General features: G+C 38.9%; 1 protein-coding gene across 1 annotated transcript in view; it reads left to right on the top strand.

Annotated features, from left to right (window-relative positions):
* Nucleotides 1–26,182, top strand: part of ell.L (elongation factor RNA polymerase II L homeolog) — a 73,092-nt gene that overhangs the window by 17,311 nt on the left and 29,599 nt on the right. The window contains exon 2 of the mRNA XM_018256197.2: nt 23,844–23,891. Coding sequence (XP_018111686.1) covers nt 23,844–23,891 — 48 coding nt within the window. The remainder of the gene's footprint in view (nt 1–23,843; nt 23,892–26,182) is intronic.

Here is a 26,182-nt window from a genome sequence, read left to right as displayed (position 1 = left end):
CAAATATGTACACTCCTCCAAAGAGAGCCATGGCAATCAAGCTTTCTCTCTAAAATGTGGCAGATGTCACATCTTTTACTGCGCACCAAGACCCTACGCATTTCTTTTGTTTAAAATTCTGCGCATGCACATTTTTCCAGACTCCAGCAACTTAAAAGGAAGTTAAAACATTATACCTGATAGGGACTTTAGATTGCAAGCTTCTCTGCAGCAATGATTGTGTGATGTATAATTGCCATCAACACTTGCCAATAAAGTAAATGGTCTGTTTAGAGTAGTATTGGCATTTTCTCAGCTGTTTATGTATTGGAACAGGAATTTGTGTAATTCAGGTACTTAGTGAGCAGAGAAAAGAAGCAAAGTAGGGAGTTATAGCAATATCTGATGTGTCACTAAAAGACTACAACAAAGTAAACAAGCCCTTTATTACAAAATCCTGCTTTTTGTTCATCCGTTCCTTGAGTACATAAATATTTAATGCCTTGCTTGAAATAGCTGCATTGAACAGAGCAGCAGAGAAAAGAAACTCTATATTCTGTGAAAGTGAGCCTATTAAATTCAAGATTTAATTTTGATTCCTCAGCCATAGATACAGCTCTTGCAGCCAATTGACCCAAAGTAAAATGTTAAGTAAACATGAAATATATTAACTGGAGTTATTTTAGTTTGTGTGTTTTTTTTTTCTTCATGGGTTTAACTTTATTTAGTTGATTGCGGTTTATTTATTTAAAAAAAAAAGTGGTGATCTACAGAATTAATCGTTTTTCTTTGAAATGTGTGTAAGCTTGAGCACTGCATAAGTTAAGATGACATAATATCCTTATATTTTGCATAGGGAGTATTGATCATTATTCACTATACAGGCAATATTTTACTCCATATTGCTATTCCATGACCATATATAGTGATATAATCTGGCTAAACTTTTTTAAGTGCTATATAATTTCCAGTCCAATATATAGGGAATAATGTTCCCCCCAGTTTATAAAATATACAGATATATTATGCAGGTAATTCAAGTCACGTGTGTTTTTTTTTCTTCTTTTATAAAGAAATGCATACATAACGTTTGGCACACTTCTCTTTAAATGGAAGTCCTTTAACAGTCTGTCATTTGTTTTCTCACTCTAGGCCACAAGCCAGATTTTCTAGGCAGAAATTGCACTGTTAGATTGATCTGACTCAGACATGCTATTGAGAGCAATAGGGAAAGTATGTTAGAACATTTAATCCCCCCCTCCCCTCTTGATTTGTTGGTCGTGTGTATTAAAAAAAAAAAATTCCTGGAATATTTTGAAAAACAGTGTGTAGTTTCGGGGAAATAAGTATGGCATTTTCTGAATTTCTTCTTACTTGAAGTACTGCTTGTAATGGGAAATGCTATGCTAAGTTCTCTCTGTTCCCTCCTCTCAGAATGGTTTCTGAGAGGAGGAAACAGAGACTGAAGGAATTTATCTATTGCTTCCTGAGCACATACACAGATTATATTAAGGTTTTTGTAAAAATATTCTAAAAAAATGCAAGGGTATTTACAGAAGTATGATGTTCTCATATAACAAAAGCAAAATAGACTGGTTCACTTTCTTCTGTACCATATTAGACATTTTGTATATAGAAGGCACCTTTTCCATCAGATTATGGCATTTAGACGATGTGTAAGTTGATTGACTGCTAATCATGTTTTGGCATTTTATAGTGGTGCCTGCTTGACTGCTCAGGTATGAGATCTGTTATCCAGAAACCCGTTAGCCAGAAAGATCCAAGTGTTGTTCTTAGATCTACCAGGCAGCTGTTATCTTGTGTTAGGGAGCTGCTATCTGGTTACCTTCCCATTGTTCTTTTGTTTGGCTGCTGGGGGGGAAAGGGAGGGGATGATATCACTCCAACTTGCAGTACAGCAGTAAAGAGTGATTGAAGTTTATCAGAGCACAAGTCACATGACTTGGGCAGCTGGGCAATTGTCAATATGTCTAGCCCCATCATGTCAGATTTCAAAATTGAACATAAAAAAATCTGTTTGCTCTTTTGAGAAATGGATTTCAGTGCAGAATTCTGCTGGAGCAGCACTATTAACTGATTCATTTTGAAAAAATTTTTTTTCCCATGACAGTATCCCTTTAATGTTAATGTGCCAAAACTATTGCTATAAGACCTGTAATGCTTTATTTTTATGTATGTTTATTACAAATTAAACATAGCTAAGACAGAAATAACCGTTTATTGTATATTTCCACTTCTATTTTATTTTTATTTTGGTTTCTTTCTGTTTTGGATTTCCAGTTTTTAACTTACCTAATGTGTTCAAATTCTATCCCAAAATATATATTTTGTGGTGTTGTTGTTAATGTTGCAGATATTCCAGTATGCAGAAAAGGGCTACTTAAATGTATCTCCACTCCAGTCCTTCCCCACTGCTGCCTGCAAAGTTTCCCTTGAGTTTATTCAAGTTATCAACAAAATTTTAATTTGACGTTACTATAAATATGCATGGCCTGCGGTGTAGACATTGCCTCTCGCACCATGTCTCCAGGCTACAAGAAAAGGGAGTATTTTGCACACAACAAAAATAGTTATTAGAGAATGTTATGACCACAATTGGATCACAAAACAGGCAACTTGTCAGTCAGTATACGGGTGATTGCAAGAACATTTACTGTACACAGTAGGTAGTAGGGTGTAGTAGTTACTCATTACATGTCTCTTGGACTTAGATGAGCTAGCAGTTAGCAGTTCTTTTCTGTAGTTCTCTTCAACATCTTAATCTTGCTATTGCAAATGTTGCTGGTCTAGTGGGGTGGAGGGGACGCCCGCAGCCACTTAGGATTTGGCGCGTGCATCCTGACGGTTTTGGCGTGCGCTTCTGATGTAATTGCGCGTGGTGCGAAATTAGAATATTTAAAGATGCCTCGTCCATTTGTTCATTACAGATAGTTCCTGTGTGTGCTTCTTGTCTATGTTTTTTGAGAGTTGCCTGTCCTTGACCACCTCTGTATCGCTGCTTGAGCCGACCTACGAACTATTCTTCCAGATCTTAAATTTTTACTGCATGGACATTGGTTTTGACCCCTGCTTGTTTCTTCTGCTACCCGTAACTCTTTCCACGTTACTCCTGTCACATGTTCTGATTCCCTTGCCTGCCCAGAACTCTTGCCTTGGTACTCTCACATTAAGACCTGGAGGCATCAGAGTAGCGAAGGGCTCCTACTGACGTGAAAGCCGGCTGTTCTAGTCAGAAGTGTGAGCCATGACTGCAACCATGGTGTTTGCTCAAGGTTTCACATACCAAACGTGACACCCATTTTATTTTGGATTCATTGCCATGGGTTACTCCCAGGGGCAAAATTGGCCAATATTCATAAATGAGCTCCATTTACTTTAATGCAGCATACCATAGGTGTATCTCTTTCCCTTTTTAAAGCAGAAGTGTTGTGTTTAGAGTAAGTGGAGGGTGGGTTCTCCAACTCACTAAATTTCATACATTAGTTGTCCATAGTTCTGAGCTTTAATAAAGTCAACTGCTACAATGAATACATTATTGCAGTCATTCTTCTGATTATGCTTAGAAATGTATCAAATAATGTAGCAAATTATTACGAGACACCTACTGGAGAAAAATTTCCCCCACCAGAGGTCGGGGCTACTGGAGCCCTCACTCCAATTAGCGGAAACAATACTATCCTCTTTTAAAAATTGCTGGTGGCAAGCACTATGCTGCCTGCACCTGGAAAATGATGGGAATGTTTTACCTCTGTAGGTGGTCATAATTCATCTGAAAAACAAAACCTTTTTGCAGCTGTATAGGCTGGCAAACTATATAAAAAAAATTGCCCTAAAGATTTTATCTATGAGGCCTATTTATAAATCTAAATTGTTAATTTTACATAAAGGGAATAACCTAGTATAATATGGATCTTAATTTTATAACACTGCAGTGAGGTTCCCCTTTTGCATAATTTCTGTATTGAGAAATCCTGGTGTGCCTATTTATAAAAATGGTTATACTAGAATTACCAGAATTTACATCAAAATATTGCACACATGGAAAAAGCTGCATTGGGTCATTTTGTACCAGTATTTCCATGCATGGATTTTTATTTTTGTGCATACCACTGCACAAATATTAGATCAAGCTAATTGGACTTCATAGCGCATATAACACCAATAAAATGTAACATTATAGTTATGTATAAATTATATATGCAGGACTGCTCCTTTCATGAGCTAAGGTGAGAACCTTGGGTCAGGTAGCAGAACGCATCTGGTTACCGGGGCTGGCAAAATGCTTCCTCTTGAAACTTTTAAGAGGCAATTGCACTAGTGACGTGTCATCCCTTGGGTCTTTCCAACATAAAGAAGTTAATCATGAGTTGGGTGAGGGGCTCCATCAGGCCTGCTGCTCTCTCCCTTGAGGGGCATTTTCTGGGGGGGATTTTTAGTTTACCTAGGAAATGTATACATTGTTGTTTTTTTCAGGAGAACCTGAGCTTTCTAAATCTGCTGGAGATTTTGTGTATTTCTACTTCAGGAGTAAGATTTAGAGTTATAAATACCAAAGAAAATTTAAAAAAAATTGCTATTTTTCATGATATAGAGATTTATACCATAATTTTTTATTCTATGCACAACAATTACTAATTTGGAAAGCCTTGTGTCTCTCGAACATGCCAATAGTTTTATGGAGATTTTTGACTTCTATAGATCATTTTTGGGGATAAAAACACAAATACGTTGACCCCCCTTAAACCATACATTTTTACAAATGTACAAATTCAGGCAAATCCAAAATAGGTAATCATGTATTTCTGCTACTGAGGCGCAATGCTTTCCCAAAATTTACAGTTTTGATGAAATACTGGAAAATCGTCTCGGAGCTTCCACTTTCTAGCATCTCCCACATAGTATAAGGTAACGAAAAAACATCATAAATATGACTGCCAAGGGTCCAGTGAACAGTTTGATGCCCATTGTGCATAGTATTACCAAAGTATCTGGCACTTAGACACCCCAAAATCAAGTTAGTGCATACCTATTGCCCCAGAAGTCATTTCAGCTACTGAAAAATCCACACGTTTACATTTCACTTTAAGCAGATCCAAATGAGTTGCAATACTTTCCCAAAATTGTTGGTTTTGATGAAATACTGGAAAATTGCCTCAAAGCATCCACTTTCTAGCATGTTATCGCCCACATAGCATAAGGTAGAAAAAAAACCCTACATTCTAAATTTCCCAAGCCACCCATGGCAGCACTTCACCAATATGAGTATTCCTGCCCTACAGGCCACTGGACAGGAAAGGGTTAACCCCATTAGGCTATAACATCCGCCTACTACCATCCCCATTGTCTTTTTTCCTGTATAGGCCATGGATGTGCTTACCGATTCCAGGGGTGTCCCTCTCTTCTCCCCTGCCTCCCAAATTGCTCCCCTGAGGGGATCGCTGCGGAGAAGGACCGAAAGGCTGGGTCACGGAGTTCACCTAACAGAGGCCGACAACATAGCTGGCCGTGAGAGGGGTGAGTTATAGCGGCTTCTAGGCAGTACCGCTTGGATTTCCTGGCCGCACGGAGTAGCAGAGGCATTACACGCTGGTGTTGGTAACCGGAAGTGCGCGCCGGAAGTCTCCCTCCCAGAGCCAGGGTTAGTTTGCGCTATTGCGTTCCACTGCGGAGGCGCTTGCGTTTCACGGCTGACGTCATTTCCGGGTGCGGCGCTCTTAAGCAGGGAGCGCTGGAAATCTGATGGCGCTCTGAGTTGACGTCACAGTAACGAACGGATCGTGGTGCAGTTGATGAAAGTAAGCTGGTGCTCTTAGAGGTGCGCTTGTATTTGGCAGCAGAGAATTTATTAGGATTTTTGCTTGTCCAGTATGGAACAGCCTGGCTCTGGGAAAGGGGTTCAGCCTAAAGTCTCTAGGTAAGCATAAGGCAAGTTGTTTATTCTGCCTGATTAAGAGAGTAAGGAGGCTAATAGGATTATATTTTATTCTAGTCTCTCTGTGTCTGCTGAAATGTCTAAAGCTGAAAGTCTTCATTCAAGAAAGCAGTCCTCCACTGATGCTCAACCTTCTTCAGGGGATCCTCAGACTACTTCACTTCCCCAGTTGGATACATTAGTCTCTATAATTAAACAAGCAGTAGTGCAGGGGGTCCAAGAAGCGTCGACATCTGGAGTAACTAGAAAGCAAAAAAGAGCAAGGGAAGTTATATATGATTCTCTTTCAGAAGTATCGGAAGAGGAACTCTATGATCCTGCATATATCCAATCCGATCTATCTGAGGAAGGGGAGGTTCCCTCTGAGGAGGAATCAGGTTTTGATACGGCGATAGTTGTAGGTCGGCAGTGGCGCTGACCTCAACTTCAAGGGCCATGAAAATATGGGTCAGTAACTTGGAGGAAGCAGTAGCTACCAATGTGAAAAGATCAACTTTACGTGAAATGTTGTCTGATTTGAAGGTGGCAACGGATTTTGTTGCTGAAGCTTCACTGGATCTAGTTCATTTGGCAGCAAGGTCCATGGCTCTCTCTGTGGTATCTAGGAGGGCCCTGTGGCTAAAGCCCTGGTTTGCAGATTCTGCCTCAAAAACAAATTTGTGTCAACTCCCATTTGAAGGTGGAAGACTGTTTGGAGAAAACTTGGATTCGATAATAAAGAAGGCATCAGGTGGCAAGAGTGTGTTCCTGCCGCAGGAGAAAAGGTTTAGACGACAAGGACAAAGGTCAGAATCTCCTGGGAATAGATCCTTTCGAGGTGCTAGGCAATATAGACCTGGCAAGTCACAGCATAGACAGACATCTTGGAGGAGTGCTAAAGGAGAGCCACCGCAAGCGGCAAGAAAGAATACCTCCTTCAGAACTTCCTCAAACAGAATACAATGAGATGAGGCCGACTCAAGCCTACGAGGTATGAGCGCGACTGGCACTCTTCAGCGAGGTTTGGGTCGAAAGAATTCGAGATCATTGGGTTTTGGAAGTTATAAAGGAAGGATACCGATTGGAGTTTTCAAAGATGCCAAAGCACAATCTGTTTCGTGTTTCGTCAATCCCGAATGTTCAGGGAGCAAGTCAAATCTTTCGGGAATATGTGGATCAGCTTCTACAGATAGGAGCAGTGGAGCCAGTACCCTGTCTGCAGCAGCAGAAAGGTTTTTACTCAAGATTCTTCCTAGTCAGGAAATCATCGGGAGATTTCAGACCAATGTTGGATTTACGTCCATTGAATCAGTTCATAAATTGCAGGAAGTTCAAGATGGAATCTATCTCCTCCATAATTGCTGCAGTGCCTCCACAAGCTTGGATGGTCAAGTTAGACCTCAAGGACGCATACTTTCATGTGCCGATCTACAGGTCCCACAGGAAATTCTTGCGGTTTGCAGTCCAGGGACAGCATGTACAGTTCACGTGCCTACCGTTCGGCCTCTCTACGTCTCCGAGGACTTTCACAAAGGTACTGGTAACAGTGATAGCCCTGTTAAGAGTGGAAGGAGTATCGGCTTTCCATTATTTAGACGATATTCTGTTGGTCGCCAATTCAGAAAAAGAAGCAAAGGAAAGCAGAGACAAGACAGTCGAAGTTCTACAAGATTACGGCTGGATAATAAATTGGCAGAAGAGCCACATAGTGCCAACACAGGTTTTGCTGTTTCTCGGCGCAGAGTTGAATACAGTTCTAGAGACTGTTTCTCTTCCGGACCAAAAGATCTTGCAGATTATAGACAGAGTGGAATCCTTCAAACAAAAGTCAAAAGTATCTGTCCGAGAATGTATGTCCCTCCTCGGTCTTCTCTCCTCAACAATACAGATGGTGCGTTGGGCAAGATGGCACATGAGACCTCTACAAGTTTTCTTTCTAAAGTCAGGGGAGAGCAATCCTCCCAAGATGGGGAAGTCCCTTCTTGTTCCAGATCATGTAAAAGCAAGTCTGGAGTGGTGGTTAAGGCCGCAGAATTTGTCAAAAGGGTTGCCGTTGGCACAACCCGACTTCATGGTTATAACCACGGACGCCACTCAAACAGGCTGGGGCGCAATGTTAGATGGCATGTCTGCTCAAGGGCAGCGGGACTTGGCTCGGGTTCCCTCCAATATTCTGGAGTTAAGGGCCATAAGAATGGCTTTGCTAGCCTTCGCAGAAAAAATTGCCCAAAGTTCGGTCGGACAACGCCACGGCGGTGGCATATATATATATATATATATAGTCCTCCATGAAGCCAGCACTCTCGATAAAATAGTTTCAAACGCCTGGGTGCAGTATCAACAATTACAATCTCTGCATACACGAATAAGATCCGCACTCACAGGACTTATGAAAATTATAGAAAATTTATTGCGAAAGCCTAACGTTTCGGCCTCCTCCGAGGCCTTTTTCAAAGTAACAAATACATACACACAAATGCTTTAAATACCCAGATTGGCGGGAAAAATATATTTTTTGGCCAATTAGAGATGACGTATCCACCCCATCATTAAAGTACGACAAATATACAAATCCCAGATAACAAAATAATTATCACAAATCACTACATAAACATAAATAATATAACAAAAACCCACTTCCTAATACCATGTTAAAAACGTTTTAAAACCAAGTATTAAGTAACATTATATCACTACCCCATTTGTTGTTAAAGTTGTTACCATAGTTATGACTTGTTACAAAAATATCAAAGTTTGAATAAGGATGGAAGGTCTGCTCAGGGGCTCACTCCACACACATATATAGATATATATTCGTATAACTATGCTAATATCTGAACCTAGATAACATCACAGTGATTCCATATAAAGTGTTCAGGTAACAGCCGTATTAACCCTCTCTCTACCGTTTAGTATCATAATATCCCAATGTTTCTCTCCCCATCACTAATTAATTGCTAGGACCTGGTAAGTGTACTTCCCATCGATATACCCATTATTAATGAACCCTTTATTGATATACCCATTAATGTTCGCTGGGGGGTCCGCGACAAACAAAAGGGCATGTATTCACTCTAACCCGATGATCTATATCAATATAACCTGATATTCAGGCGTGTATTCATTGTGCTTGTGCGTCACATTGCTTCAGTGTATAGCACCAACACTCCTCCGTGTATAACCCTACAAAGGTTAAAATATAAATATGTTAATGTAAAAATAAAAAGATTTTTTAAATGTGAGTACCCCAAATCATATACTATAATACACCTCAATCTATTAAAGTTGATCCTTAATAAACATATGTACCTGTGAACATGAAATACAAATGAATAAAAAATTTAAAATAAAAATAAAAATACAAATCCATATAATATGCCCCTAGTGTCCAGAAATCATAATCCCGGTGTATCAGTCAATCTTCATTAACCCTATAGTGTCCAAAGAAGAATAAATAAAATCATGCCTTAATAGGTGCTAGTCCGAGAGAAGAATGTCCTCTGTGTGGCCGCTGCCCCCCCAGTCGATATATCCGGCACCCGTCCTCTATTAGTGTTCTCCCATCGCAACGGTAAAGCCACACAGTGGCGAGGCAAACCCAGCCCCCACCACCGCTGTGAAGAGCATCCAGAGGGACAAGGTACCCCAAGACAGGGTACAAGCCGAGAGACGCCGCAAGAGGCCAATGCGCCGCAGATGCATCCCAGCGTCAGCCACCGGCCATCCGCGAACACAGACCTCCCGCTGGTAAGTGTACACATATTAAAAAAAAAAAACCTCATTTGCTTACGGCTCACAGTCCAAATCCCCTTCAACTGTAGGTAATAGAGGTAATTACATCATGCTCCCAGCTCATACTTCAACACCTCTCCAACTGTCGGTAGTAGATGTAATTGGATCATGCTGACGGCTCTCAGCTCAGGACATTTATCCAAATGTGGGTAATAAGTGTAATAGGAACATGTTTACAGCTCATTGACCGGATCACCTCTCCAATCACGGATAGTAGGAGTGAATGTAAAAGGGTCATGCTTACGGCTCACTGTCCGGATCACCTCTCCAATTCCGGATAGTAGGTGTAGTGGGACCATGGTACAACCCACAGATAGTTCCTTGTGTCAGGTGGCGAGTCCCCTTTCCAGACCATTAGAGACCTCTGGGAGAAATCTCGGAACGTCAGTCCAAATTATGTTAACCATGCAAATCCAAGTATTAGCATTTTGGTAAATTCATTCGTTTTCATACTTCAAAACTCACGGGTGCCCGGCTTAAATTAATCCGATACAGTCCTCCATGAAGCCAGCACTCTCGATAAAATAGTTTCAAACGCCTGGGTGCAGTATCAACAATTACAATCTCTGCATACACGAATAAGATCCGCACTCACAGGACTTATGAAAATTATAGAAAATTTATTGCGAAAGCCTAACGTTTCGGCCTCCTCCGAGGCCTTTTTCAAAGTAACAAATACATACACACAAATGCTTTAAATACCCAGATTGGCGGGAAAAATATATTTTTTGGCCAATTAGAGATGACGTATCCACCCCATCATTAAAGTACGACAAATATACAAATCCCAGATAACAAAATAATTATCACAAATCACTACATAAACATAAATAATATAACAAAAACCCACTTCCTAATACCATGTTAAAAACGTTTTAAAACCAAGTATTAAGTAACATTATATCACTACCCCATTTGTTGTTAAAGTTGTTACCATAGTTATGACTTGTTACAAAAATATCAAAGTTTGAATAAGGATGGAAGGTCTGCTCAGGGGCTCACTCCACACACATATATAGATATATATTCGTATAACTATGCTAATATCTGAACCTAGATAACATCACAGTGATTCCATATAAAGTGTTCAGGTAACAGCCGTATTAACCCTCTCTCTACCGTTTAGTATCATAATATCCCAATGTTTCTCTCCCCATCACTAATTAATTGCTAGGACCTGGTAAGTGTACTTCCCATCGATATACCCATTATTAATGAACCCTTTATTGATATACCCATTAATGTTCGCTGGGGGGTCCGCGACAAACAAAAGGGCATGTATTCACTCTAACCCGATGATCTATATCAATATAACCTGATATTCAGGCGTGTATTCATTGTGCTTGTGCGTCACATTGCTTCAGTGTATAGCACCAACACTCCTCCGTGTATAACCCTACAAAGGTTAAAATATAAATATGTTAATGTAAAAATAAAAAGATTTTTTAAATGTGAGTACCCCAAATCATATACTATAATACACCTCAATCTATTAAAGTTGATCCTTAATAAACATATGTACCTGTGAACATGAAATACAAATGAATAAAAAATTTAAAATAAAAATAAAAATACAAATCCATATAATATGCCCCTAGTGTCCAGAAATCATAATCCCGGTGTATCAGTCAATCTTCATTAACCCTATAGTGTCCAAAGAAGAATAAATAAAATCATGCCTTAATAGGTGCTAGTCCGAGAGAAGAATGTCCTCTGTGTGGCCGCTGCCCCCCAGTCGATATATCCGGCACCCGTCCTCTATTAGTGTTCTCCCATCGCAACGGTAAAGCCACACAGTGGCGAGGCAAACCCAGCCCCCACCACCGCTGTGAAGAGCATCCAGAGGGACAAGGTACCCCAAGACAGGGTACAAGCCGAGAGACGCCGCAAGAGGCCAATGCGCCGCAGATGCATCCCAGCGTCAGCCACCGGCCATCCGCGAACACAGACCTCCCGCTGGTAAGTGTACACATATTAAAAAAAAAAAACCTCATTTGCTTACGGCTCACAGTCCAAATCCCCTTCAACTGTAGGTAATAGAGGTAATTACATCATGCTCCCAGCTCATACTTCAACACCTCTCCAACTGTCGGTAGTAGATGTAATTGGATCATGCTGACGGCTCTCAGCTCAGGACATTTATCCAAATGTGGGTAATAAGTGTAATAGGAACATGTTTACAGCTCATTGACCGGATCACCTCTCCAATCACGGATAGTAGGAGTGAATGTAAAAGGGTCATGCTTACGGCTCACTGTCCGGATCACCTCTCCAATTCCGGATAGTAGGTGTAGTGGGACCATGGTACAACCCACAGATAGTTCCTTGTGTCAGGTGGCGAGTCCCCTTTCCAGACCATTAGAGACCTCTGGGAGAAATCTCGGAACGTCAGTCCAAATTATGTTAACCATGCAAATCCAAGTATTAGCATTTTGGTAAATTCATTCGTTTTCATACTTCAAAACTCACGGGTGCCCGGCTTAAATTAATCCGATACAGTCCTCCATGAAGCCAGCACTCTCGATAAAATAGTTTCAAACGCCTGGGTGCAGTATCAACAATTACAATCTCTGCATACACGAATAAGATCCGCACTCACAGGACTTATGAAAATTATAGAAAATTTATTGCGAAAGCCTAACGTTTCGGCCTCCTCCGAGGCCTTTTTCAAAGTAACAAATACATACACACAAATGCTTTAAATACCCAGATTGGCGGGAAAAATATATTTTTTGGCCAATTAGAGATGACGTATCCACCCCATCATTAAAGTACGACAAATATACAAATCCCAGATAACAAAATAATTATCACAAATCACTACATAAACATAAATAATATAACAAAAACCCACTTCCTAATACCATGTTAAAAACGTTTTAAAACCAAGTATTAAGTAATTCGTCGTACTTAAGTCGTACTTTAATGATGGGGTGGATACGTCATCTCTAATTGGCCAAAAAATATATTTTTCCCGCCAATCTGGGTATTTAAAGCATTTGTGTGTATGTATTTGTTACTTTGAAAAAGGCCTCGGAGGAGGCCGAAACGTTAGGCTTTCGCAATAAATTTTCTATAATTTTCATAAGTCCTGTGAGTGCGGATCTTATTCGTGTATGCAGAGATTGTAATTGTTGATACTGCACCCAGGCGTTTGAAACTATTTTATCGAGAGTGCTGGCTTCATGGAGGACTGTATCGGATTAATTTAAGCCGGGCACCCGTGAGTTTTGAAGTATGAAAACGAATGAATTTACCAAAATGCTAATACTTGGATTTGCATGGTTAACATAATTTGGACTGACGTTCCGAGATTTCTCCCAGAGGTCTCTAATGGTCTGGAAAGGGGACTCGCCACCTGACACAAGGAACTATCTGTGGGTTGTACCATGGTCCCACTACACCTACTATCCGGAATTGGAGAGGTGATCCGGACAGTGAGCCGTAAGCATGACCCTTTTACATTCACTCCTACTATCCGTGATTGGAGAGGTGATCCGGTCAATGAGCTGTAAACATGTTCCTATTACACTTATTACCCACATTTGGATAAATGTCCTGAGCTGAGAGCCGTCAGCATGATCCAATTACATCTACTACCGACAGTTGGAGAGGTGTTGAAGTATGAGCTGGGAGCATGATGTAATTACCTCTATTACCTACAGTTGAAGGGGATTTGGACTGTGAGCCGTAAGCAAATGAGGTTTTTTTTTTTTTAATATGTGTACACTTACCAGCGGGAGGTCTGTGTTCGCGGATGGCCGGTGGCTGACGCTGGGATGCATCTGCGGCGCATTGGCCTCTTGCGGCGTCTCTCGGCTTGTACCCTGTCTTGGGGTACCTTGTCCCTCTGGATGCTCTTCACAGCGGTGGTGGGGGCTGGGTTTGCCTCGCCACTGTGTGGCTTTACCGTTGCGATGGGAGAACACTAATAGAGGACGGGTGCCGGATATATCGACTGGGGGGGCAGCGGCCACACAGAGGACATTCTTCTCTCGGACTAGCACCTATTAAGGCATGATTTTATTTATTCTTCTTTGGACACTATAGGGTTAATGAAGATTGACTGATACACCGGGATTATGATTTCTGGACACTAGGGGCATATTATATGGATTTGTATTTTTATTTTTATTTTAAATTTTTTATTCATTTGTATTTCATGTTCACAGGTACATATGTTTATTAAGGATCAACTTTAATAGATTGAGGTGTATTATAGTATATGATTTGGGGTACTCACATTTAAAAAATCTTTTTATTTTTACATTAACATATTTATATTTTAACCTTTGTAGGGTTATACACGGAGGAGTGTTGGTGCTATACACTGAAGCAATGTGACGCACAAGCACAATGAATACACGCCTGAATATCAGGTTATATTGATATAGATCATCGGGTTAGAGTGAATACATGCCCTTTTGTTTGTCGCGGACCCCCCAGCGAACATTAATGGGTATATCAATAAAGGGTTCATTAATAATGGGTATATCGATGGGAAGTACACTTACCAGGTCCTAGCAATTAATTAGTGATGGGGAGAGAAACATTGGGATATTATGATACTAAACGGTAGAGAGAGGGTTAATACGGCTGTTACCTGAACACTTTATATGGAATCACTGTGATGTTATCTAGGTTCAGATATTAGCATAGTTATACGAATATATATCTATATATGTGTGTGGAGTGAGCCCCTGAGCAGACCTTCCATCCTTATTCAAACTTTGATATTTTTGTAACAAGTCATAACTATGGTAACAACTTTAACAACAAATGGGGTAGTGATATAATGTTACTTAATACTTGGTTTTAAAACGTTTTTAACATGGTATTAGGAAGTGGGTTTTTGTTATATTATTTATGTTTATGTAGTGATTTGTGATAATTATTTTGTTATCTGGGATTTGTATATTTGTCGTACTTTAATGATGGGGTGGATACGTCATCTCTAATTGGCCAAAAAATATATTTTTCCCGCCAATCTGGGTATTTAAAGCATTTGTGTGTATGTATTTGTTACTTTGAAAAAGGCCTCGGAGGAGGCCGAAACGTTAGGCTTTCGCAATAAATTTTCTATAATTTTCATAAGTCCTGTGAGTGCGGATCTTATTCGTGTATGTATATATATATATATATATATATATATATATATATATATATATATATATATATATATATATATATATATATATATATATATATATATATATATATATATATATATATATATATATAAATAATCAGTTTGATTATTTTGGGTTGGCCAAATTTTTACGGACAGAAACAAGCAAACAACACCTACACATAGCTGAAAATGCAATAAATGGCTAAAAATGCACCAAAGTTGTAATATAATCACCTAAATAACATACAAATAGTATTGCACAGTGCAGTTAATAAATAAGCTATTCGTGAAAAAAAACCCACTACACTTAGCAAATTGTGTCATTGCCTAAGGGCAGGAAAACGAGCTGGTAGCGGAGGCGCAACTTTACAAAACGATTCTCTGCTTCCAAACCAGGAACTGCTGCAGAACGTAGATTCTATATTCTGTAGGACTTAAATTAGGCAGCAGCAGCCACAGGAGAACCTCTGGTTAAAAGGATGCTGAATATTTGCATTTTTTTCTTATAACTTTTTTTTAAATTTAGTAGTGACATGATATGCACTTTAGTCCCTGTCCTGTTTGTTATACCCCCCCCCCTTTTTAAGTTGTTTGTGTTGTTCTTTTCAAATGACCAGCTGAGGGGGACTTTAGATACTCTTCATTAAACAGTGAGAATCGTCTGCACAAGATTGAGAAGCTTGGCTGAGACTGGCCATATACATCCAGGTATATGTTGGACAGACTGTTATATTTGTACCAGGGATATTTGGTGGTTTGTCAGTTGAATATATCTGAAAATGTGATTTGCCAGTGCACAATGTAGAGGAGTGCATGGTGATATGGCAATTGAGGCACATCCTTTTTTTTTTATATATAATTTTTGCTTTCAGCTTGTTAGTATTTTAGCCTGCCTGCTTTTTAACTTTGGAAGCAGGGAGTAACATGGCATTTTTAACGGCTTATACTGACTGAGATACTAACACCAGAAAGTAAACTTTCACATCTATCATGTCTTTTGCCATAAAATCAGGCACATGACCCATCTGACCCCCATGTGCCTCTATGAGGGGGCTGCCATATTTGTGCCAGTTAGTGCACGGTTTTACTTTGGGCTTTTTTCCCTTGAAAAATTCAACTAATTGCAGTTGCCTGTGTAAATCCCTTTAGTTAATAAAACAAGAAAATATATTGTGCATGGGTAGCCCATATAAAGATCTGCAAGGCAATGTTACCACAATATCTTTGAAAAGATTAGTAATAGATACTGAAGACTATTGAATCAACCACTGTCACTTCTTGGCAGATATTGCTTAAAGTTTCTTTACCAGCTCATATTTCATTCATGAGAGGAAGTGAAGAAAATAAGAATTTCCCTTCAGTGTTGAGGAACTTAAAGGGGCACTACTACTATTTTTATAGCTTTCACTGATATTTTTGGCTTCATGCTTTTACTTTATGGTATGTCTACTCGAATTCCCTACCCTAAAGGAATGGTTTTCACGTGTACATTGGAATTTTATGTGCTGGGTGCTGTTTTAGCAAAGTGTGTGTTTGCATACACAATAACTTAAAGGGATCCTGTCATCAGAAAACATTTTCAAAATGCATTAGTTAATAGTGCTACTCCAGCAGAATTCTGCACTGAAATCCATTTCTCAAAAGAGCAAACAGATTTTTTTATATTCAGTTTTGAAATCTGACATAGGGCTAGACATTTTGTCAATTTCCCAGCTGCCTCTGGTCAGGTGACTTGTGCCTGCACTTTAGGAGAGAAATGCTTTCTGGCAGGCTGCTGTTTTTCTTTCTCAATGTAACTGAATGTGTCTTAGTGGGACATGGGTTTTTACTATTGAGTGTTGTTCTTAGATCTACCAGGCAGCTGTTATCTTGTGTTAGGGAGCTGTTATCTGGTTACCTTCCCATTGTTCTTTTGTTTGGCTGCTGGGGGGGGGGGAAGGGAGGGGGTGATATCACTCCAATTTGCAGTAAAGAGTGATTGAAGTTTATCAGAGCACAAGTCACATGACTTGGGGCAGCTGGGAAATTGACAAAATGTCTAGCCCCATGTCAGATTTCAAAATTTAATATAAAAAAATCTGTTTGCTCTTTTGAGAAATGGATTTCAGTGCAGAATTCCACTGGAGCAGCACTATTAACTGATTCATTTTGAAAAAAATTTTTTTTCCCATGACAGTATCCTTTTAAACTTGTCATGAAAATGTGTTTTTTTTTATCTTTTTGAGAAATAGATTATTTGTTTATTTATTTTAATGGGGGTAAGGTTAATTAAATCCAATTGAAAAGTTGCCAATAATAGGACTATCCATAACATACTGAAGGTGGGGGACTGCCCCTTTTAAAGAAACCAAGAAGATATCTTAATTGTATGAGCAAAAGGTTGACCTTTCTTCTTTTGTTTCTTTTTAAACCATAGTTACTATTTACTTTTCACTAAGACTTTACTGGCACTTTCAAAATCAAAGCAATTATCTACATCCTGACTAAAGAGGCATGCCATTGAAGAAACGAGCTTACTGTTAGTAGCACTAGCTGCAAATCTCTATCCGTGAGAAGGGACTAAGTTGCCTGAAAATATATCTATTCTTAATGATGGATTAACATACAGAATTTTCTTGAGCAAATACCACAGTAACTAAAGTCTGAGAATTTCTCTTTAGCTAGTCTTTTGTTTTTAACCTCCATTCAGTATTTTTGTTTTTACATTACCTGTGTTGTGCACTTTATTTAAATTCATTATATCACCTCAAAAAGGTGCCCGGTGCCCTTAAGGTGAACACATACATTTAATTTGTGAGATTATTTTTTCCAGCTTCATTCCTTATGTCTTGAAATACTTAATACGTAATATAATAAACTGGTGACTAAGGGCAATCACATTTTGTTTTCATGCAGCTAACAGGTACTACTAAACAAGTAACACATTTTATATATTATAATTTGTTTATATATTAGGTTTATATATGTTAGGTAGACATATATAGGCTCAAAAGAAGCTAGCACACACAGGACCTCAAAGGCTAGGGACCTAGCCGAAAAGTTAGTTTTTTTTTCTGTTAAAATAAAAACCTTTTTTTCTCCATAACTCCTGTTTGTGCTAGCTTCTTTTGAGCCATTGTAAATACTAATACATAGCTGTGCCCCAGGCACCTTATACCAGTATATGTGCTGTGCTGGCATTTTCCAGATACATATGGACACTAGAGTGATGTTGAAATAAACCTCTTTTTGATTGAAGATTTGGTGTGCTGGTCCACTTTGAACTTTGTATACTTTGATTGACCAAGCACCCACTCTAGGAAGGAGTGCAGGTACTTTGTGAATGTTTATATATATATATATATAGTGACACGCCACTCTCGCATACTTCTTTAGGATGAAGTTGTCAACAGACCTAATGACGTGCCAGTACTGTAAACTATGCTTCATTATTTTTAATTTCATGACGGAGGCTGCGGGCTGGTGTATATTTGAAAAAGGGCTGCAATTGGCCCTCGGGCCTGACTTTGGACATGCCTGAACTGTATGGTTTGGTGGATGCAGGCTGAGGACAGCTGGCTGTTGATACAAACTAACAGTAGTCAGCCAGCTCAACAAAGTAGTCAGAAAGATCAGCAGTAGAGCAGGGGGCAAGGCTTAGGGGACTGTCAGAAACCGTTAAAAATCATGAAAAGTCAGCATATTTTTAAAATGATTTATATTGTAAAGTTGCTTAAAATTGTTTTTTAAAAAAAAAAAAAAAAAAAAAAAGCTTAAGATATGTTTTGTGGAGTTCCCTTTAATGTTCCTGTCTCTGGTGTTTCAGTCTGGCAGCTCACTGATACAGGTGCAGATTCAGAACTGTTATATTTTGCTTCATTAGTTCATATATTTCTCAGAAGCATATTGGCAACTATTGTGTCGATTATATTTAATGAAACTCAGGGATTTTTCTCAGCAGGGACAGAGATAAGAATGTATCAATTTAGAACAGTCTATGACCCCCCCCCCCCCCGAGCTGCTCTAGAAGAACAAAAGAACTTGAAAAATGGAACTTTACACTTCAATATTATAAAAACTGTTGCATAGAAAATAGAATAGAATTGGAAAAAGTCTTTAATTCTGGTGAAGACAACTGAACCGAAAAATGTGTTGAACAACCCCTTTAAATACAATCCAAACTAACTAAAGTATTATTCTTAGAAACAGATTTGTTTCTGCCATATCCTCCTTCATAGAAGCTCTAAAATCTGATTTGATTGCTTGTATTTAAAGTTATTAGGAGTCGGTACATTTTTGGCGACTCCCATGCCAGATACCCCAAATTGCCTCAGACTCCACAGCTCTTTTAAAATGTCACTCTCAATATAGTACATAGAAACAATAACAAAAAAGGGGGGTTGTGGGTGCAATCCTAAGGCTAAATTACATTTTAAAATACATGCACTTGCATATTTATTGAATTACTTAGACGGGACCAGGGAATCGGCATTGATTAATTGGCCAGGTCAGGAGCACTTCCATTGTATTTAAAATCTGTTATAATTTAGCCTTAGGAGTGCACCCAAAAACTTTTTTGTATTTGACAGAGCAACCCTACTAGAAAATCTCATGCTCAAATTCTGCTGTAATTGTGGATATAAACACACAAGCAAATATACAATCACACTAAAGTCTAGCATTTGTTTTAAGTTCTGTTATAGTTTCAGACAGTGCACAAGCTATGATATTTTAGCAGTCTGATTTGTGCTTTATACTCCAATCAGTAGGATCTGCTAATCTGAGCATCACCGCTTTACCACTGAGGTCAAGCATCCTATATTTTTGTTTTTGCATATGTTAAAAACTGCACTAAAAAGCCATGGACAGAGTCATCATGGCCTGTATTTGGAAACTGGCTCATTTTAACAACTATTGGATATGCTGGCAGCTTCTAGTCCCTAAGTAGTTAAATGCTTAGGTGTTGGGGGATGCCCCTTAACTACTGTACTTTCAAGCAACATTTAGAAGATGTTTGTAACTTTCCTGTTTTTAAATGTCTATTTTATTTCATTTGCCCTGGCAAAGGTCTTCATGCTTGGGGTTTTATTTTTAATATTGTTTGTTACTGCGACTACCACAACAGCCATGGGAAGTCGCAACTGCAGTTTATGTCCTAGTTAGTAGATTAGCAAAGGGTTGGAACAGTATTCTACAGTTCCGTGCAATCAGGTTCAGCATTCAGTGGTCTTTTTTTTTTCTTTTTCTTCACTTTTGCTTTCATTTAATTGGCAAATAGAAATCTTAAGAGGTAAATGTATAGTTATTTTCCTTGCACTTATTCCGTCCGTGGCCAACAGCTGATGGCACAAGATCTTTTTTCCCCATGTGTTTCAGCCACCAGAGGATCGCCCCAAAAACACCCCTGCCAGCTGCCCCACTACTGGTGATTCTTGTACTCAAAACATGCACATCAGTGTTTTCAGGTCAAGCACTGCTAGTATTGACGACGATTCTTCTTGCCGAACGACCGATTTTAGGGAAGCTAGACCAATCCTTCGAAATTATCATGCGGTTAGTGGGATTCGAACGATCGTACATCTTACGATCTTTCGGCCGACATCTGTCAGGAAATTGATCGGCCAGGTCAAAAAATCTTTGTCGGTCCCAGTGCAATCTATCTATGTTTGCAGGGCCAAGCAGGCAGCTCCCCTTTGTTTTCCTGGCAAATTGGTCTTTTTAGTTGATGGTAAATTCGTACGATCGTACGATCGTTCTGAGAAGATCGTGGTCTCGCGATCAGGATCTGATCTTTTAAAAATCTCAACATCTATGGCCAGCTTTAGACATGTCAAAGAAAATAAAGAAACTGTTACACTCACGAAACTTGGTTACAATGTGTGGTGACTTAACAGCTCAGCGTCTCCTCCAGTCACGTGACCCGACGTGATATATCCAAGTAGCAATAAAGATGAGGATGCGATGCTGTGTTGAAATGGTGTGCCAAAAGGCACCTCCAAAATTTTTATTTGTGCGGAATGTGGCCCAGACGTTTCAGGAGCTACCTGCTCCTTTCTTCAGTGGGTAAGTGCACAATGCTTATGTTTGTATCATTGTGCACTTACCCACTGAAGAAAGGAGCAGGTAGCTCCTGAAACGTCTGGGCCACATTCCGCACAAATAAAAATTTTGGAGGTGCCTTTTGGCACACCATTTCAACACAGCATCGCATCCTCATCTTTATTGCAGCTTTAGACATGTCACAAACTAAAGTTTTTGATTGCTAGCTGTATTTATTTACAAGACATTCGGGGTTGTTAGCTTTGAGCCAGTGAGCCTCCTAAACCAGGCATGTCAAACTTAACACAAAAAAAACAAAAACATTTTAAACTTATTTAAACCTGTTACTTGTTAAAGCTGCTGCAAAGCATATTCCTAGATTAGTTTTGTTCTGACTATGTGCATTTTGTAGTTTATTGTATTGCTGTTAAATTATTGGCAGGTGTCTTGTAAAAAAAAAAAAAAAAAAAAAAAATCCTTTTTTTCTTGTTTTTTTTTAAAGCTTTTGAAAGAAAATGATTAATTGGTGGCTTGATGCTTGCCTAGAAAGTTTCAGGGAGTGACATTTTAAGCCATGACGTACTTTCAGGATGACTTTCTACACACTGTCCGTTTCATTGAATCTTGCAAGACTTCTCTCATGGGGATTTCTTAGCAGGTGGTCTTTGGAACAGATGGCGCCACTGACTGCAAGTTAGTCATCTAGTGCCGGTTATTGTGGAACTGGTGCATGGTTCAGCAGCAATTTTTACTGCTTTCTTCAAATAAAGGAATGATTGCTAGCTTTCAGAGAAGTTCCAAAATTGGGTCTACTAGTGATGTGCAGGCTAACCGGGACCTGTGGTGGCCCACGGGTTGTCCATTGATTGCTTGGATTTAGGTGGAAATTTGGCCAACCATTGCGGGTTAGGTTTGGTGTGGGTCAGACTGGGGAAGTACACTCCTACCCTGCTTTTGAAGATTCTTGTTATCAGAGACATGAACAAAAGTAGCATACAGCGAGAGACAATGCTGGTACGGGTTGGGTGTAGGTCCTAAAATGGCAATTTATTGCAGATTTGAGTCGGGTGCAGTTTAAGGGTTTGCAGGTTAGGATTTGGTATGTGTTGAGTAAAATGTGTTGTTTTCTTGTAAAGCAAAGTTCTGTTTTGCAAAAAAACTCACTTGCCTGCTGGAGACGTTATTCATGGAGTAATCTACCCTTTGATTTATTTTACCTTGTTTTATATTACTGTATTAAATGAAACATTCCTATGTACACTCCCAGGACCAAAGCCAGTACTATAGAACAAAGAAGATCCAAATACATGTACAGGATCCATTACCTAGAGAGCTCCAAATTATGGAAAGGCCATCTCCCCTATTTACCATTTTAAGCAAATAATTCTGATTTTTAAAAGTGATTACCCCTTTTACTGTAATCATAACCTGGTAATTACCTTGTAATTGATTCCAAACCAAGCTGTATGAATCTATATTGGTGGCAATCAATTCTATTAGGTTTATTTAAAGTTGAAATGATTTTCAGCAGATTTAAGGTATGGTGATCCAAATTAAGGAAAGATCCCTTATCCAGAATAATCCAGGTCCAGAACATCTGGATAATGGATCCTATACATGTACCTTTATTTGGAAGACTCAACAAATGAAATTAAGATCACCAATATTTTCCCTTGCAAAATCCATGGCAAAATTTTTTTAGAATGCTAAAATATGGACGTTGTGTCCTGAGTGTCAGCAGAATTTTGTATTGTAGATGTTTTTTGAACATTACTTTTAGATTCCAAAGCCAAAAAACCCTGGACCAGTAGGATTACCTCAGGGAACCATATATGTTTATATAAGTACACATGCAGCCAAATTCAAAATGGCTAGCCATGTCTTTCTATTCAAAACATCTTGGTCGCAATGCTTTACCAAATTTGTCAGTTTCATGAGAAACCTGAAAATCACCTCAAAGTTTCCACTTTCTAGCATCTTATCTCTTATTTTTTACCTTTGTAATCTAAAGTACGCGATATTCTGGGTAGTGCTTTGAAAATATGATGATTTGCTACTGGCAGTTTTTGATCTATGGAAGTCAGAAATCTCCATAAAACGATACATATCTGGCATTGGCCCTTCCAGACACTTGAGACTTTCCAATTCAGTGGAAGTTTTGTTTTATTTTTCAGGTATAAATCCCAATATCATGAAAGATTGCATCTTTTCGTATTAAGAGCTCTAAATCTTGTTCCAGAGGTGGAAATACACCAAAACTCAGGCAGATTTAGAAAAGCTCAGGTTCTCCTGAAAAAACAACAACAATGTATAGTTTTCCTAGGTTAACTAAAAATCCCCTGCAGGAAATACCCCTAAAATGAGAGAGCACAAAATGTTCAAAAAACACCTGGCAAATGAAATGGGAAATTCTGCTGGAACTTAAAGGGTAAGGAAATGTAATAGTTATGCAATTGATTACTTATATTTAAGGTTCTTTGATTAAAGTTAGTCATCTGTTGTGTTTATTGCAGCAGTGTCAAGTATTGCACACCTACAAAATTGCAAACGGAAAACTTCTCAATACTTTCTAGAAAAGCTTTAGTGCTATAACACCATTAGTCAAAGGGAATGTTCACAAATACGTACCGGCAATTTATGAACTATAGGCCTTGATAGATAACATAATCTGGAAAGGTGTGTTTGTAGCAAACGTGGGATTCAAAGTACTCTGCACTAATAAATTCTATGTAATAATTATTCAGACTGGTCAGATTTTGATACAAGAAGTTTGAAAAATATGGAACACATATATATAGGAGTAGGGTTGCCACCTGGCCGGTAAAAATGATGGTTGATCCCAATGTTATTAATAGGGAAAAAAGATAAATATATAGGAAGGCCGGTATTTTTTTCCATAAAAAGGTGTCAACCCTATATAGGAGTAAAACCAGACTACAGTTTATGTATACTATAATGTTTGCACTAATGTTACTCTTTTTCTTATTCCAGGCATCTCTAAAGCTAAAGCCAGCCATCCGATTCCAAGGCTCCCAAGGGGTAAGTGAGAATTTAAATGAATTCTTTTTTTAAGATGTTAATAGTTTTTACGCCCCTCTTATCTTTTTGGTGTAGACTGGAGTAGTTTGTTAACCATAGTAATTGTAATAGATTTGGGTTTTGAACAAAGACTGTGTGCTACAATACTGAATTTTTTTCCAGTTTATCTAATTGCAAGGTGATACCTTTTTATTTCTTCATTTCCCACCACACAGACAGGGAAAAGAGAAAACTCCGTTATGTGTCTTGTAAACAGATAACCACTTTTCCAACTAACAGATACCACTTTTCCAACTAAAGGTGGCCATACACGGGCCGATAAAAGCTGCCGACAGACCGTGTCGGCAGCTTATTGGCCCGTGTATGGGGGCCCCCGACGGGCTTCCCCGATCGAGATCTGGCAGAAAGTCGGCCAGATCTCGATCGGATGGGATTAAAAATCCTGTCGGATCGCGGCCGCATCTCTTCGTTGATGCGGTCCCGCGATCCGACCGCCCGTTTGGCGAACGCTAGGATCCGATCGTTGGGCCCTAGGGCCCACGATCGGATCAGCCCGATATTGCTCACCTCAAGGTGGGCATATCGGAGGGAGATCCGCTCGTTTGGCGACATCGCCAAACGAGCGGATCTATCCGTGTATGGCCACCTTAAAGCAGATTTCTACAGAGAACATTATATAAGACAGATACACAACCCAGTTTTTTTACGCATGTGATATGACTATGGTGTTGACCTTCACCTCTAATTTGAATCACCTAATAAAAAGGGCAGAGATCACTTTTTCTTTAGATGAAACTAATAAATCTGGTTTGCACCAAAAATGTGTGTGTTTATTTATTTATTTTTTTAAAAAACTTTTATATCAAGTTGCACCCCATCTGCAGGGTCATCACCCCTTCTTGCTTTTGTAAATGTATTATAAATACAATAGGTGCCCTGATGAATATAAGCGCCTTGTGGGTCAGCTTGCCAGTGAGACCATTGCATCGTTATACCTTAGCACACAAGCTTTTTGCTCTGTTGGCTTATTTTCCCCTCTCAGACTTCCTGCCATACACTTCAATGGCAACTGCTTGTCATCACTGATCCAAAGTTAACTCACTGGGACAAATGATGTGATCCAATTTTATTTTATTATGTGAAAATGTGAGCTGCTACCATAGCAACTGTATTCAAAGAAAGGCAATGATGGATTGGATCTCAATTCTGTTCTATTTTTGCATGTTTTGACAATATAATACAGCTTACCACATATTAAAGTCTTGTTTGGCAAGATTGCAGAAGGCTCTTACATCTAAAGTGACAGATCTTTTTTTTTTTTTTTTTTCATGGCAACTAAAATATTTTTTTTTAACTTAAATATATACAGTTAATTTCCTTAACTTTTCTGATTGCAATTAAGCAATATTTGCATCTGTGTTCATTTTAGGAAGAACCCAATGCATAGGCAAAATAGTTCAGTCAGAAATCAAAATGATTGGATTTTATGAAAACTCTATAAAAATAGAAAAACTTCAAGAAGTCATAAAAGGAACAGTAACATCAAAAAATTAAAAGTGTTTTAAAGTAATAAAAATATAATGTGGTGTTGCCCTGCCCTGGTAAAACTGTTGTGTTTGCTTCAGAAACACTACTATAAATTATATAAATAAGATGCTGTGTAGCAATGGGGGCAGCCATCCAAAGAAGAAAAGGCTCAGGTTACACAGCAGATAGCAGATGAGCTCTGTAGAACATAATGATGTTATCTGTTATCCACTATTTAACCTGTGTCATATAGCTTTTTTTCCCAATTTCAGCTATTGCTACACAGCAGCTTGTTTATATGAACTATAGTAGGGGTTCTGAAGCAAACACATTGGTTTTAAAAGTGCACGGCAACACTACATGTTATTTTCATTACTTTAAAACACTTTCATTTTTTGTGTAACTGTTCCTTACACAATGATCTTCATTGCATAGTTTATCCCCCCTGCATAACTGACTCCTGCTTACAAAGACTGTTCACAGGTAAGAGATTTTTTTATTTTAAATGATAATCTAATTTATCTCCATTGCAAGGACCAAACATGGAGTCGCTTCAGTTTCTTCGTTTAGCTTAAGAACCCAAATTAACTATGTAAATATGTGACCCATGGGAAGCCTTTTTCAATCTGCTATGCTGTTTCTTCTACTGTTCCATCTTATCATGCCTTTCTTATTCCTCTCGTGTTTCTCTTCTACTCTTTTTCATTTCAGTCCAGCTTCCAGCCCTACCCTCTGACTCCTTTTCTTATACTTGATCTACACGT

Source organism: Xenopus laevis, chromosome 1L, assembly GCF_017654675.1.
Source record: "Xenopus laevis strain J_2021 chromosome 1L, Xenopus_laevis_v10.1, whole genome shotgun sequence".
Taxonomy (NCBI): domain Eukaryota; kingdom Metazoa; phylum Chordata; class Amphibia; order Anura; family Pipidae; genus Xenopus; species Xenopus laevis.
The sequence above is the reverse complement of the archived record's forward strand: the minus strand, read 5'-3'. Positions and strand labels throughout refer to the sequence as shown.